General features: G+C 51.0%; 1 protein-coding gene across 2 annotated transcripts in view; it reads left to right on the top strand.

Annotated features, from left to right (window-relative positions):
* SLC24A4 (solute carrier family 24 member 4) overlaps window positions 1-8,361 on the top strand; it is a gene marked incomplete at its 3' end in the record, with an annotated part of 124,196 nt that extends 115,835 nt beyond the window's left edge. For both annotated transcript variants that reach the window (XM_084240071.1, XM_084240070.1), the window contains exons 13-17: window positions 409-575; window positions 2,678-2,792; window positions 6,742-6,854; window positions 7,087-7,152; window positions 8,209-8,361. In XM_084240071.1, the coding sequence (XP_084096197.1) occupies window positions 409-575; window positions 2,678-2,792; window positions 6,742-6,854; window positions 7,087-7,152; window positions 8,209-8,361 (614 nt within the window). The remainder of the gene's footprint in view (window positions 1-408; window positions 576-2,677; window positions 2,793-6,741; window positions 6,855-7,086; window positions 7,153-8,208) is intronic.
* Window positions 8,362-15,176: the final 6,815 nt, after the last annotated feature.

The following is a 15,176-nucleotide window of genomic DNA, read 5'->3' as shown; positions in this document are numbered from 1 at the left end:
CCATGTAGATTGTGAGTTGTTCTTACAGCTCTATTGTCAGAGGAGGGAGTGAGGAAGGGGGATGGCTCAGTGCTGCTTGAGTTCCAGCCCAGGACTGTCTGGTTGCAAAGCCCATCTGCACTCTGCATCCCTATTCCAGCTCCCCAAGGCAAGTCCATTCTCTCTCTGAGTCTCACTTTCCTTTTCCTGTCAGATGAGGGATTCGGACTGACTGAAGTTGTTCAAACAACAAACGTTTACTGACTTATCTTGCTAAGATTGCTTCCAGAAGTCTGTGATTCTCGAAGTCAGTGACTCAGTCATGTCTTCCTGTTTGGCTTGAAAAAATAAACCAGCAGGTGGACTAGCAGGTGTATAACCAGCTGTGTCTTTCTCTCCCCCCTCTGCCTGCACCCCATCCCATGGCAGAGTCGAAAGGAGACAAAGCCAAGTGGGTGTTCACCTGGCCCCTCATCTTCCTCCTGTGCATCACCATCCCCAACTGCAGCAAGCCCCGCTGGGAGAAGTTCTTCATGGTCACCTTCATCACCGCGACCCTGTGGATTGCTGTCTTCTCCTACCTGATGGTGTGGCTGGTGAGTGGTGCAGGGAGGAGGCTCAGTTTCCCTAAGTCACAGTCACCCTCTGTGAAATGGGGATGATTGTCATTATCTAATAACGTTATTGGGAGGATGACCTATGTCTGTTCAGGCGTCCTGCTCTGAGCTCCAGCACAGCGGGTGGTTCACGACTGCACATCGCAGGTGAAGGTTAAACTCCCATGGATGCCTCTGTGTGTGTGTGTGTGTGTGTGTGTGTGTGTGTGTGTGTGTGTGTGTGGGTGGGTGGGTGTTGGGGAGGAGCTGTAAATAAGTACTACTCAAACTCCCCCAGAAAAAGAATGGCAAGCAAAGGTAATTTTAAAAAAATCCATGCCTTCAGTGAATTGAATTTTAAAATTTAAACATTTGAGTAGGGTGAAAGGCCAGGTCATCTTCTCATTTGATGAAAGGATCCAGTGACTTCCCCTGAAGCATTACAAGTTAAAAAGTATTTCGTGACATCTGAGTTGGTATGAAGATCAGATTAACAAAAGAAGAAAAATTTCCATCTCTAAATACTGAAAATAACTGTATTATTAAATCTGTTCTAATTAGCAGTGAGTTTGGACTTGCCATAATGCTCCCAACCCCATCACCTTGACTTATTAACCCCAGCCCTTGTCCTTAAGGCAGAGCAGCAGCTGATGGCATGGTGTGTGGCCTGGAGGAACCACCTTGCTGGGGTGTGCCTGCCTGTCATCTTGACCTTCAGCCAGCCTCGGTTTGGGGAAGGGACTGGCCTCCACAGGAAGCATAAAGACCACAGAGTCACATATTAACCTGACTTCTGCTAAAGCACACACCCTGGGACCATGCACTGACTTTCACTGTCCCCTGATGGGGCGCCAGGGGCAGTGATGGCACCCTGTGTATCCAGCAGTGCTATTTGTTGGAAACTTTCCTTGGGAAATATCACAGTAAGATGACAACCCAGTGACATATACCCAAGACAGAGCGGTGGTGACAGACACACAGCCTTAGAGTAGGAAAGACTTGACTTGGAATTCCTAATTCATTGTTCACCAGCTTTGTGCCAGCCGGCGTTGTTACTAACTTCTTGGACCCTCAATTTCCCAAGGCATAAAATGGCACTTACCGCAGTGCCTCCTCATCCGTGGACGGTAAATTAGAGAAATAGTAGAACATCTGTTATACAGTAAGTGTCCAATAAATATTACTTTGTGCAGTGGTATTGTAAGAACAAAATAAGAAAGCATGTCAGTATTCGAGCATGAGATTGATTAAATCTCTATAGCCAGACAATGGTACCTGTACATCAGTTTAAATTAATGTAGAAAAAAAAACCCAAGAGCCCAACCAAATAATTGGGCAGAAAACACTTCTCTAAGGAAGACGCCCAGGTGGCCAGCGGGGACATGGGGAAGAGGTCATCGCCACTTGTCATCAGGAAAACGCAAATGAAGACCACATTTCACCCCTGAGAATGGCCTTTATCAAAAAGACCAAAAACAAGCGTTGGCGAGGATGTTGGGGGAAGGAAGGCTGGTCCAGCTGCTGTGGACGACAGTGTAGAGGCTCCTCAAAATGCTCAAAACAGATCTGCCATCCATCTCGCAATCCCTTTTCCGGGCATCTACCCAAAGAATGCAAAAATATTGATTTTGTATAGGAACATAGGCTATATGCGCCCCTCTGTTCAGTGCAGCACTAGTTCTAATAGTTACGGGAACAACCTAATTGCCCAGGGGTGGATGATTAAATGAAGACGTGATAGGTACGTGGAATACTACTCAGCGATAAAAAAGAGATGAACTCTTGCCATTTGCAACAACATGAATGACTCTGGAGGGGATGATGCCAAGCAAAATAAGTCAGAAGGAGAAAGACAAAGGTTTCCCTTCTATGTGACTGTCTGTGGGTCTTGACAAATGGTAGGAGATTTTTAATTTTCATTTTATTTTGTTTTCTAAACTTTTATTACTCATTATATCAGGGGAAAAAAGGACACTCAAAAGATATTTTAAGGTAAAACCATGTTTTAGATTTTTCTGTTGGTTACATTGTTACCAACACTCGGGGTGAGCACAATTTCCAGGGGTGCTCCTCTGTGAGTTCACGTTTCCCTCCTTCTGCAGGTGACTATAATTGGATACACACTGGGGATCCCTGACGTCATCATGGGCATCACTTTCCTGGCAGCGGGCACAAGTGTTCCAGACTGCATGGCCAGCTTAATTGTGGCGAGACAAGGTAGGACTCACGCTCACCCCCACTGCCATTAGCAGCCCCAGGCAACCTCTCACCACCGCCCCAGTTGTCACTCATGACTGACAGGTCCTGCCTCAGAAGCGCAGTGACGTCTGGGAACCCTCAGGTATTAGGTTCCCTCCATAGGGAGATGCCACCACGGTCCATTCACCAGACCCCCCAGACTTCTTCTAGCCCGTGGAGTAGTAATGAGATACACTCCGGTCCCAGGAGGGCAAAGTGGGAGATCCTATACCTCCAATATTTTCCTGTTCTTCAAAGCTCTAGAACATGTGTAATGCCTGAGGGGATTTCTTTGGGGCGCCCTGAGTGACAGGTTAAGCAGGCTGAGCACCTGCTGCTTGATGGCAGAACGAAAGAGCCACAAAGAGCCAACTTCTCTTTCCTGTTTTCTTACTGCCGGGCGGTAACAGCCTTGCAGGGACTTTTACAGCTCCCCGTAGGTGAAAGTGTGGGGGTGCAGGGGAGCAGATGATGGAGTGAAATCTCAGAGGAGACGGGGAGGAGAGACGTGCTCGTGGAGAAAGTTGGTTTGGAAAGAGGGAGACAACATTTTAGCCTCCTAGACAGCAGAAGGGGGTGACGCTGGGTGGCGGGTCCTGAGCAGGCAGGAGCCGAGGGAAGGAATGTAGGGGGTGTGGTCGGTGCAGCCCGGAGTCTTGTGGAGAATGCGAAGGCCCGGGGGCAGCACCTAAGGGGAACAGAAATCATTGTATGGTCTCTCCTGCTAGTGTATTCAGATCCTCACGAGATTATAACTAAAATACCACTCTAGGTGGCTCAGAACAACCAAAGTGGGTTATCTCCCGGGTCTGGAGGCTAGAAAGCCAAAATCGGGGTGTTGCCAGGGTCGTGCTCCTTCCACATGCTCTTGGGGAAGACCAGCCCTGCCTTTGCCTCTTTCTAGCTTTTGGTAGAAAGCCCAGGCCGTGTCACTCCAGTCTCGGCCTCTGACTTCGTGCATGTGTCCAAACTTTCCTCTCGTGAGACTGCCGGGCATGGGGCGAGGGCCGTCCTGATTCGGGGTGACTCACCTTCGTTTGATAACAGCTTCAAAAACCCTATTTGCAAATTAGGTCCTGTGCACAGGTTCCACATAGACATGCTGTGGGGGTGGGGGGCCCTCCTCGACCCAGTGCAGTGAGGAAGAGGACAGTGACGAGCACCAGGGCCTGACGGACGTTCATTGGCATGAGCCTGGGTGGGATTCGGTCATATCAGCTCCAGGGACGAGATGGAAAGGGGCAAGTGCAGGCCAGAGGCGGGCAGGGTGGACACGGGCAGTGGCGGATGTGAAGCTCAAGCACCTGGCCCTGCGTCCAGGCTGAAGGTGGTGATGGCAGCAGGTTAAGGGCTGGGGAGGTTAAGCAGGCCCAGAGCGTGGGTTCTGCAGGAATAAGGGGCAGGTGGGGCCCTGAGGGAGGAGGCTGTCACTGTGAGCGCGTCCGGTGGAACTTAGAAGGGACTTCCTGCTGAGGAAGGACAGGGCCGGTGGGCGGAGTGTCCAGCTGGCATGGGGGGCAGTGACGTGACCCACAGAGGCTCGGCAGACGTGGTCAGAGCAGGTCCTGACGACAGAGGACGCAGAAGCCTCGGTGGGGCGTCCACGCAGCCAGCTGTGACACGGGCGCCCTGCGGCCCGGCTCCTTTGGTTGAAATCAGTCTCAGTGATAGTTCAGGAGCTTATTTCATAATCAAAGGGAGGCTTGGAACCCAGGCAGCCTGACAGACTCTGCTCGGTGACAACTGCTCAGACTATCACAAGTCTGAGGTGAGTTTATGTAGATGGGAAGAGAGCGTCACGGATGTCAAACTGTAATTATTCCTGGCCGGTTTCCCTCTTCTGGTCTTTCTCTGTACATCGAGATCTTTTGATTTCCTTAGTTACCTTGATGTAAAGAACTGTCCGTGCCATTTCTGCACAGAGGGCAGGTGCTGGGGCTTAATCACGGTCCTGATCTCTAAAGAATCCACCGGGGATACAGAAGCCAGGCGTCCCCTGTCTGACTGTCTTTATCCGGCGCCTTGGTCATTAGCGAGGGGGTGAAAGGTTGGCCCCACAGGCAGCAGATTCCTGCATAGCTGCCTCACAGAACATGACAGAGCCTGTTCTGACTTGAAGGCTGAGCAGCAGATGGCTTTACACTCTGCCTGCTCTGCCTGGAGTAGGGGTGGGGATGTCCCCGGAACATCTCTACTAGGTTCACTCTTCCAAAAGTCTCACAGCTCCAGTGTGGCCCAGGTTGGCCACTTGGATTTTACCAGGGAGTTTGTGAGAAGTTCAGATTCTCGGGCCCCACCCAGACCCACAGAGCCCAAACCTGCACCAGTCCCCTAGGGAAGTCTGCGCTCTTAAAGTTTGAGAACCGCCCCCAGAGATTCCTCAGAGGACAGCACCTGTGCGGAGAGGGCAGCGTCTGCCCAACTTGAGAAGCACCCCCTCCTCCCACACTGCAGCATCCTTCTGCCTCCCCACCTGTCCAGTCAGCACCTGCCTCCTCGCCAGTAATTAGTAGCTAATTGACAGCGATCGCTGCACCGTCCTACACTGTACAAGAGACTGAGACCCGGGGCGGTGGGCCAGGGACAGGCTGCCCCTCAGGGACTCAGCTGCCAGGATTCCGCAGGCACTCACGACAGTGCTGGGGCCGGGGGGAGGGTTTGGCCCTGAATGTGAGCTGGTAAAAACAACAAGAGCAGGAGGAGGTGGTGACTTATACCTGCAGGGCAGGTGGTCAGAAGTGAGTCAGCTGTGCGGTGGCTGGTGCGAGTTACTTTGAGCTTCTCGCAGCCACAGCCACGGCTCCAGGCACCGGTGGTCCAGACTCGTCATCCATGGACATTTGTCTCTGCGCCAGGTTATGACAGTCATGCCAAAGTAGGTTGAAGTGGCCAGGTTAGAACAGCATCTAGCCAGCGGCATATTTATAGAAGTTTGTTTTCTAACCTCCAGTAGCCCTGAAGTGGTGAAATCCCTCAGACTGTGTGGCTGGCACGACACCGACAGTTGTGCTGAAGGGGTGGACCATGGCATGGCCTGACCTCTAGAAGGCTGCTCGTCCATTTGAGGGAAAAGAGCTCACACTTCAGAAGCCACCAGGGCCGTAAAACCTGACACCCTATCATCCAAACCATGGTCCTTGGTGCCCTTGTCTGGGCCACAAGAACACACCGTGGCAGAGAGGGACATGGGGCTGCCCCCAAACCTTGTGACCCTGGGCATATCCCAAACCTGTTCCATCACCCGCCATGTGCCAACAGTGTCCCCTCTCTCCCAGAGTGAGGAGGTGAAGCACATAGTAGGTCCCCAGAGAATGTTGGCTGATGAACCTGGCTGGAGAAACAATGGAGGCCCTTGTATTGGATCCCCAGGGCTTCCCTAACAAAGTTCCTCAAACTGAGAGGCATGAAGACAGACACTGTCTCTCAGTTCTAGAAGCTGGAAGTCCAAGGTCAGGTGTTGGCAGGGTTGGTTCTCCCCAGGGTGTGAGTGAGCTGTGAGTGGAGGGTCTGATCCAGGCCTCTTTCCTTGGCGTGTGGATGACCATCTTCACCTTCATGTGCGTCCTCCCCTTACACTGCTGGGCCCGAGTTCCCCTTTTTATAAGGACACCGGTCATACTAGATGAGGGCCCACCCTAATGACCTCACTTTAGCTTGATTATCACCCTAAAGACCCTGGCTGCAAATAAGGTCACGTTCCGAGGTGCTGAGGGTTGGGACTTAAAAAGCATATGAATCTTGGTTGTTTCCCAGTTCAACCTGTAATAGGCCTTTGTAGACTTCATGAAGGGAGTGGGTTTGGGGCGCGTCATGAAGAAGGAATTCCTTTCTAAGAAGCAGCACTAGTAGAACAGCTGTGGGAAAGAAGAGGGATTCCCAGCAACCTGCTCTTCATGAAAGGCAGTTAGTTATTGATTGTCCCTTCCAGGCCTTGGCGACATGGCGGTCTCCAACACCATAGGAAGCAACGTGTTTGACATCCTGGTGGGACTCGGCATACCCTGGGGCCTGCAGACCATGGTTATTAATTATGGATCCACGGTAAGTTTCTCTGGGCTCCTTAGTAAGTGGATGGACACTGGGCCTGCACCTTGCAGCCCGTGTCCTCAGACAAGCAACATCGGTCCACACTGAGCTGCCCCCCCGTGGCCGCACGTCACCAGGAATACCCACCATCCTTCCCACGTGGGAGGGAAAATCCCAAGCCCACTGGGTTCCCGGAATGAGGGGCCCTGAGCAGCCCAGAGGCTCAGACCTGTGTATGTTGTTTCAGGTGCGGATCAACAGCCGGGGGCTGGTCTACTCCGTGGTCCTGCTGCTGGGCTCCGTGGCACTCACCGTGAGTTTTTACAATACCCAGACAGGAGCCTCCTGCACACCTTATCTGATTCTGCCCGGTGTCTCTGATGGCTCCTCTCACTTCCCCCTGCTGATGAGGGGTAAAGCTGAGGAGACATATAAATTGGTTAAAGATTTATTTATTTATACATACAAGAGCTGGGGTGCAGGCCAGGCATGCTGGGAGGGCAAGAGGATTCACCAGAGACAGAGTGGGGAGCAGAACAGATGATTTAGTGAAATCTACTGCTGAGGGGAGCAGCGGGGAGACAGGAGAGTCTGCTGCACCATGTGGGTAGCTCCCTGGCTGGGGCTCAAACTCGTGCTGCAGAGGCTGCAGATGGCGTCATAGTGCTGCTAACCCTTCAGGCCACCAGGGAGGCCCCAACATCTCCTTCTTTCTTGCTGCCCCTTCTGGTCCCCTCTCAGTGGTACTGTTACTAAGCAATAGGCTCACTGCCTGGTGCGCATAGAGGCCAAAATACCATGGCACCAGGTTTTAAAAAAAGAAGGAGGTTTTATTGCAAATCAGTTGGCAAGAAGGCAGGAGGTAAATGGAAATGTCTCCCCTCTTAAGAAAGGGAAGGAGGTTATGAGGTATAGGCTCTGTAGGTATATAGGGCCAAGGTTGAGAACAAAGAGGTTAAATTGTTTTGGCTAAAGAGTGGGCAAATGGCAAAGAAACTGGACCCGACTGAAGTTCACTGGCTAGTTATAGTGCAGTCTGCACATGGAGAAGCATCGAGGCTTTTCTTCAGACAACTGTAGTTTTGAATTCCTGTTGGTGGCCTTTCACCTCTGGGTAGTCCCCTCCTCTGCATTTAGGTCTCCAGCCCATATGAGTGAGGACCGGCCAGCAGGGCTGGCCCAGGCATGCTCCATTTCATCAGACAAGCCTGTAGGATTCATGTCGGTCAAACCAAGGCTAAGCCTGCAGCACCTCCACTCTTGTCCCCATTGTGGAGAACGTTCTGGATTCATAACCTGTGTGGTTTTCCAGTGAACGTGCTTAGCGTGTTTTCCTGCCCCTGAGCCCATCCTTGCGCTCTCTCCCCAGGTCCTAGGCATCCATCTGAACAAGTGGAGGCTGGACCGGAAGCTGGGCGTCTACGTGCTGGTCCTCTACGCCATCTTCTTGTGCTTCTCCATAATGATAGAGTTTAATGTCTTCACCTTCGTCAACTTGCCCATGTGCCGAGAAGACGATTAAAGCTGAGCTGCTGCCCCTGGGAGCTGTTCTGGACGCTGCGGCCCTGATCCCCTCTCTCTCCCTGACCCCCCAAGTCTCCCGCATCGGCAGCTGCCCTCTTTCATACACTGGAAGAAGAGCCGTCGTGGTCTTTGGTCATGGGCCAGGCTGCTGGGCGCCCTCCTCATCCTGGGAGTTCTGCCCTCCCACCCCCAAGCAAGACTTGGGGTGCTCTCTGAGCAGCTTCGCAGACCTCTGAGCTGCCAGCCGAGGGGACGTGGTGTGTCTCATCATCTCTCTCGGACACTTTTGCCAGAAGGACTTCTGTGTGCGGTTGGTCTTTGTGCTGCACAGCGGCCGAGAAATGCGGTTGTTGGTGAACACAAGGTTTTCCGGGCAAGTGCAAAACAGGAGTGTTGTCCTCCAGAGTCGTCCCTGGGCCAGGGGGTGTGTCCCTCAGGCGGCCTGTGGGACTTACTCGGAGCCTCCGACTTCTGCTGGAAGCACTCCCCATTTGGAGGGGCCAGGCCTCAACCTGTCGGGGCGTGGGGCTTGGACGACAAACATGCCACCCCTTTTGTGGGCAAAATTGCAAGAATGGAAACCACTTTTCAGAGCAGAAAAGAGAAAAACAGGTGAATATTCTCGCTCTGACTGATGCATTCAGAGAATGAGCAATGAAATATTAAAAATTAAATGTCCTACAGGTCATCATACTTGAAAAATACCATTCCTTAGAAAAAGGACCAGTGTGGGGACCCAAACAAGGTAACGCTTATGGGAAGGGAATCTGGTGTGTACCGCGTGGCGTGGACACTAAGACGCGTGGTTGGAATACAAGCCAGTGAAGGACTCACATGGAAGGGACACCCACTCAGGGACACTGCGCCACGGAGGTGACAGCTGTACCTACCAGACCTTCCCGGCCATGCGACCAGGCGGTTTGGGTGTGTCATGTCTTTGTTAATGCTCTGTCTCCGAACCACCTAGTTGAAAGACCCAGTTGCTTATATGCCCAACAAATCTCACAGCCTGCTGAGCTGGAAAGTGCCGGAAGTAATGCTTAATGACAAGAGGAGAGATTTCCTGAAAAACAATGAATTGTTTTCTGGTTAGCTGGAGGCGAGTATGAAAACCCTAACTTGGAATTTTTAGAGCTGTTTCTTGAACCTTCTAGTTTGCTGCACATGAAAAGCCAGTCTGGGAGGCTGATTCCAAGCTAGATAGGAAAATATTAAACCATTTCCGATTGCTTCATAGCTCTCAAATCTATATTAAAGAGATTTATGAACACAAAACCATTCGTGGTTTCTAAAAGAAAGCACAATTAATTTTATATAGAGGGGTTTTTTTATTTTTTTAATGTTTCTATTGTAAAAGTCTATCCAATTTGATGCACTTTTAATATTGGGGTATTTTGCACGGAACACTGGATGGGAACAGCCCAGGAGGGTGTGAGGAAGGAAGGTTTTTAGCCGTTCGTCCCGGTGGTGAGCTGCTAATTGCTTCCTGAGACACAAAGGTAGTGACCCACGCTGGACTTCACCGCTGTGCTCTGGAAGGTGCAGCGCCTGCCTTTCAGAAGGAGGAAGCAGTCAAGCTTGTGTCCTGTCAGTTTCCTTTAGCTTGAGGCTAAGGCAGGACAGGCATCTGTTCTGGATCCGAATCAGTGTTAGTAGCTACACCAAGTTGAGGTTTCTCTTTTTGTTGCTCTGCCTGCAGAGTGGGCCCAGCAGCCTTCAAGTTGAGGATGGTGCAATGATCTGAGTGGGAGGCCAGGGAGCCTGAAGGGTCATTGGTGTAAACTGGAAATGCCAGGGGGGTTGAAGGCCTCAGGACCATTCTGTGTCTCCCAGCACAGCTGACCTAGTCCTCTCCGTCTCATAGATTCATCCAGACTTCCAAGTGCATCTGTCTCTGTTCTGATTCTCAAACTGCCCTATGATCTTTAACAACAAATTTCGTCTTAGGTCCTGGTGAGTGATTCTGGTCAATGGCCAGCAAGTAGCTGAGCAGGATCCAAGTTCCAGGTCCTCACCCCTCCCAGCTCAGCCAGTTTAGATGGGTTACACGGGTAGGCCACCCTTTGGTGGGGCCAGGTGTAGTTATGCCTTTGTCCTTGTGGTTGGCTTTTATTGTTTAAGTCAGAACTTCATCAGATATTTAATTAACTCACAGTTATTTAATTTTATTTAATTAACTCACAGTTATTTAATTAACTCACTTTCATACCCGAGTATCTATCCCCATTCGATCATTGTTCCATTTTTTTCCTGATACAGACCAAAAACTAGATGGACCCCCAGTGATGTCCCCACTGGCGCTGACGTCTCAAAATCCTCATGTAGTTTTCAGAGAACGCATCCCGATTACCCACCTCTTCCTCAGCGACTCCAGCTGAGATTTAAAGTATACCACAGCTACAGTTTGAGACTAAAAAATATTTCTAGTGTGTAGAGCATTCTTCGTGGCTAATTCTCCTAGGACTTGAATGTGCCAATGTGACTTCCTTAAGGGATCTAAGCATCTATTGTATCTAGGAAACTATATATACACTGTAGGTGAAAATGTCTCTTTTTTAACTAAATATTTTTCCACCACAAGTTTGAAGAGTTGCTTGATTAATTAGACCTTCACTTTAAAATAATGCTTTCCTCGCTATGCAGGATTACTTCCTTTATTTTATTCCTGAAGCTAATTAGCATGGGGTTAATTACTCTGCTGCAAAAAATAGACAGTTAAGAAGAAATAAATTTAGCTCTTCTAATTGGGGGCAGAAAAGAAAAAAAAAAATCACTACATTCAGAAGATGTCTCTAGAAGCAAGAGCAGGTAGTTCTGGTTTGGGCCTGTCCTCACCGGCCCAGCGGGGTCAGGGCTAGGTGCGTGGCGGTGCCCTGAGAACCTGGTCCTGGAGGGAGGTTTGGGGTCAGCGGCAGTGAGACCATGGTCAGGGGCACTAGAGCACCGCAGAGTTGTTCCCTCCACCTCTCCTCTAACCCCCAGTCTGCTGGCCCCTATGAGTTTGCACCTCTTCTTTATCGCCTACCTGTTAGGACTGTCTTGACTGTGTCAATCCCCTGCCTTTACAGCCTGAGCAGCTGAGAAGCCACTAACCCTCCTGGGTAGGCCAGGTGGGGCATTTGTCACTCCTGGGCAGTGCTGCAGACCCCCTCCTGGGCTGCCCCCTCTGGCTTTGCCAGGCTTATGGTGTCAGCAGGAGATCACCAGATCCAGAGATCACCAGACCCCACGAACAGGCTGGAAATCTAGACAGGATGTGTGTGGGGAGCTCCTTACAACACCCTTTGCTCTGGGTGTTTCTCTGCTCCGAGTCCCAGGGCCTCTCCCATCTCCCCCAGGTGGGAGTGGACAAAGGGGCATGGACTGTGAGGGTGGCTGTCCCCCGTCCCAGGAAGATCTGGGGAGAGTCACAGCTTCAGCGAGGAAGCTGCTTTCCATGGGCAGGAGGGGAGTGGCAGGGGGTGAAGGTGCTGAGCAGTGTGGCCCTGCTGCCACGTGGGGCCATTACCCCTGAGAATCAGCAGCAGAGAAGTTGCTGCTGCTAACAGGACTGCCACCCTCCCTGGGCCCTGCTGCTGGGGGGCAGGGGAGAGGCAGGGAGGAAGGTGCTGGCTCTTCTCTCCCACCCCCACCTTCCTTCCCTTGTGGGCTGAGTTCCTCCCTGGCTGTGCTGTGTTTGGGGCAGGCACTCAGCAAAAGTTTGTAGCTGCCATAAACAAAAAGAACTCGCTACTTAGGGTGAAAATCTTTGCATTGTTCTCACAGGCTATTATTTAAATATTCCTGGTCTTGCTGATGCCTCTGACCAGGACCTCTGGGTGAGTTTCCTTCCCTGGGGGCAGTTAGCTGAGGCCTCCAGGGCACCTGAGAGGGTCCATGTCTCAGCAACCTCATCGCTGCATGTGCCCCTAGAAAATTCCAGGTGTTTCTAAAAGTGCTGCCTGGGCAGCTTTGGGATGACAGGAAGTCTGTTATCCCTCATCCCATCCTGGACCTGCAATGCTGCCTCTGTGCCCTCCCCCCTCTCTCTGGATTCTCCCAGAGCTCCTGAGCACCCCACCAGGAGTAATCTTACTCTCTGGCATGTCTGATTTCATGAGGGGCACGTGAACCCCTCAAACGTGAAGCCTCCCTTGGGGCCATCTCAAAGCATGGAGAAGGGCCCCCACTGTGTCAGTCATGGGGGTGGTGGAACGAGGGTGTCTTTCCATGGTCCAGCCCACCACGCACAGACTTGGTTTTGCCCACTGGCCTGGGTGGGGGAGGGGGCGCTCTCCCTGCTGCGCAGAGAACCCGGGGCACAGTCCGGTGGGGATAGAGATTTAAGGTGTCAAGTTGTTCCATTTGCTTCTTAATAAGAAAAACTAAGTCAAGACACTAGTTCTGTGCTTCACTGTGGCCTGGAGGCTGACAGGAGAACGTCCCACCTGCTTGGTGGTTTGGGGCTTTGGTTATTTTATGGGGATTTTGAAAATTCTAATTTTATTTGTCAAAGGGAAATGACTTCAGGCTGCGCTGTCTCTGCTAAGGTTGCCCTGTCCCTGCTAACCCCTCATGCACTGCCAGGGCTGGCGACTGTGCTGCGTGTCATCTCACCATCTCTCACCTCCTACCTAGTGCGTCGGAGGCCATCTGTTTGTCTAAGTGGTGTATTTTTCACACACTCCTTAGCAGGACCTGAAAGCATCCTCTCAGGTGGAGGAAAATGTTGTCTGTCTCGTGCCCTGGTACAGGACTGGGGGCCAGGGGCGGTGCCCCAAGAGTGAAATCACCCTGTACCGAGCTAGGTGACAGTGGAGCCCTTGGGGGTGCAAGCCTGGGATTGGCTGCTCTTGATCAAAAGCCTGATGACAGATCGAGGCGTGCTCTGCCCCGCGTCCCCCTGTTGCCAGCAGTCAAACAGTTGCTTTTTATGCAGCATGTCGCTTGGGACTTTTCCATGGTTGAAGCCAATAAAATTCTTAATCCTGGAGAAAGTAGGTAATTTTCCCGTCTCACCACTGGAAAACTTTTTTGTAGGCTCTCAAGAGAGGCAGTGTTTGCTTTCTAGTTGCGTGGTTTGGGCATAGTCAGCCTCTGTGCGTACACGGAGGGACCCAGGGCTCCCTGCACCTACTCCAGAAACTCCCACGGCGGGAATTCCCGCGCATCCAGACAGGCGCACAGTCCCCTTGCAACTGGGAATGATCAGGGTGTGAGCGTGGCAGTTCTGTTTTTCCAAATATTCTAGTGTGTTCTTTGCTGGCTGCTGGGGCTTCCCTGCCTCGCCTTTCAGAGGCCTTTCAGAGGCCTCCTTTCAGGAGGGGAGGTGCTGATCACCTCCTGGAGCTTCCTCCATTGGCTTGGACCAAGCATTTGGGGAACCCAGTGGGCAGAGCTGTGGCTGAGCAACTGTGTCTGGTCCTTGGGGATCCCCCTTAGGAGACTGCTCGTCTGGGCCACCAGTTCAGGGCACACCCTCCCTGTCCAGTGTCCTCTGAGTGTGTCCAGCATCCAGCCGCTCGCGGCCATGAATAGTTGCCGGGTGTTCAAACACAAAGAGACTTTTGTTACCTAGAGCGGAAAGAGGCTGCCAGCCAGATGGGGCCAGGTCCATGGGCAGAGGCAGAAGCTGCCAAAAAAGGGGCCCGGCCAGGAGAGGCCAGGTACCCCAGATACAGCCAGGCTGGGCATGACTTCTACAGGGTTATTGGATCTTCCTGGGGCCCAGCTGTGACTTACCAGATGGCAGGTAGTTAGAACCAGCGGGCTGTTGTGTGGAGCAAGAACCCCCTTAAAACAACCCAAACCAAGAACTTGTGGGGCTGATACCTATCCCTGAGCCCCCCACAAGACATTGCCAGCATGTTGGGCCCAATGCCGCCATCTTTGTTCATTCTCTCTCATAGACAATGCAGGAGCAATGAGTTGAAAAGTTGTAAATAATAAATATATTTATCCCACTATTTATTTTTTCAAGAACTGTGACCTCCTGCACTGTGAATGCTCTGTGATATGAGATTCTTAGTTTAATAAAACTGTCATAAAAATTTGAATGAATTGCTATTATTGGTTACTAAACACTGGCATGAGTTTATTTTTATTGTGAAGACAAATCTAGAGTAAATATGAACTAAATCTTTATAAGAAATCTAGCAGTCAGTATTGTAATGCAATCTATCAAAATCTGTACACTGTCAATAAAATAAATGAGCACAAGTTGTCTTTCTATAGAGCTTCCATTCGTGTATAATAGACACATCCTATTTGTATTTTTTGAAAGAATTCTTTCCACTGGAACAACAGCCATTTGGAACCATTTCTATTTGCATATCAAGAAAAATAAACTTCAAAAAGGATGAGGGTCGGAGCTTTTTAATTATAGTGATTAGTAATGAATCAAACAAAGCAGAAGTCTCAGAACTTACCTTGAGTAGCGTGAATGAGTCCAGAATGACCCTTCCCTACCCCCATTAACAAGGCCAGCTTTATAGGCCTGGGACCCGTGGCATCACCCAGACCCCCACATTCAGCAGGACCCCCAGACTTGCTTGTTAACATCTTCAAATTTTTAATGACAGTTTTTAAAGGGGTGCCCATGTTTCCATTTGTATTGGGCCCTGCAAATTATGTTGTTGGTCCTTCTCATCAGGAATAAGATTGTGCCATCAGCTCTTGTGCCAGGGGAAGCGGAGATTGGGGGGCAGGGTTCTGGTTAATTCCTCCATTCTATGTTCCCAGAGTCTCAGCTGCTTCCGAGCCGCCACAAAACCTGCATCACCTGGCTATCTTGCTAAAAACAGAGTCTGGGTCAGCAGGACTAGGATGGGTCAA

This window comes from Talpa europaea (genome assembly GCF_964194135.1).
Source record: "Talpa europaea genome assembly, chromosome: 8".
Taxonomy (NCBI): domain Eukaryota; kingdom Metazoa; phylum Chordata; class Mammalia; order Eulipotyphla; family Talpidae; genus Talpa; species Talpa europaea.
The sequence above is the reverse complement of the archived record's forward strand: the minus strand, read 5'-3'. Positions and strand labels throughout refer to the sequence as shown.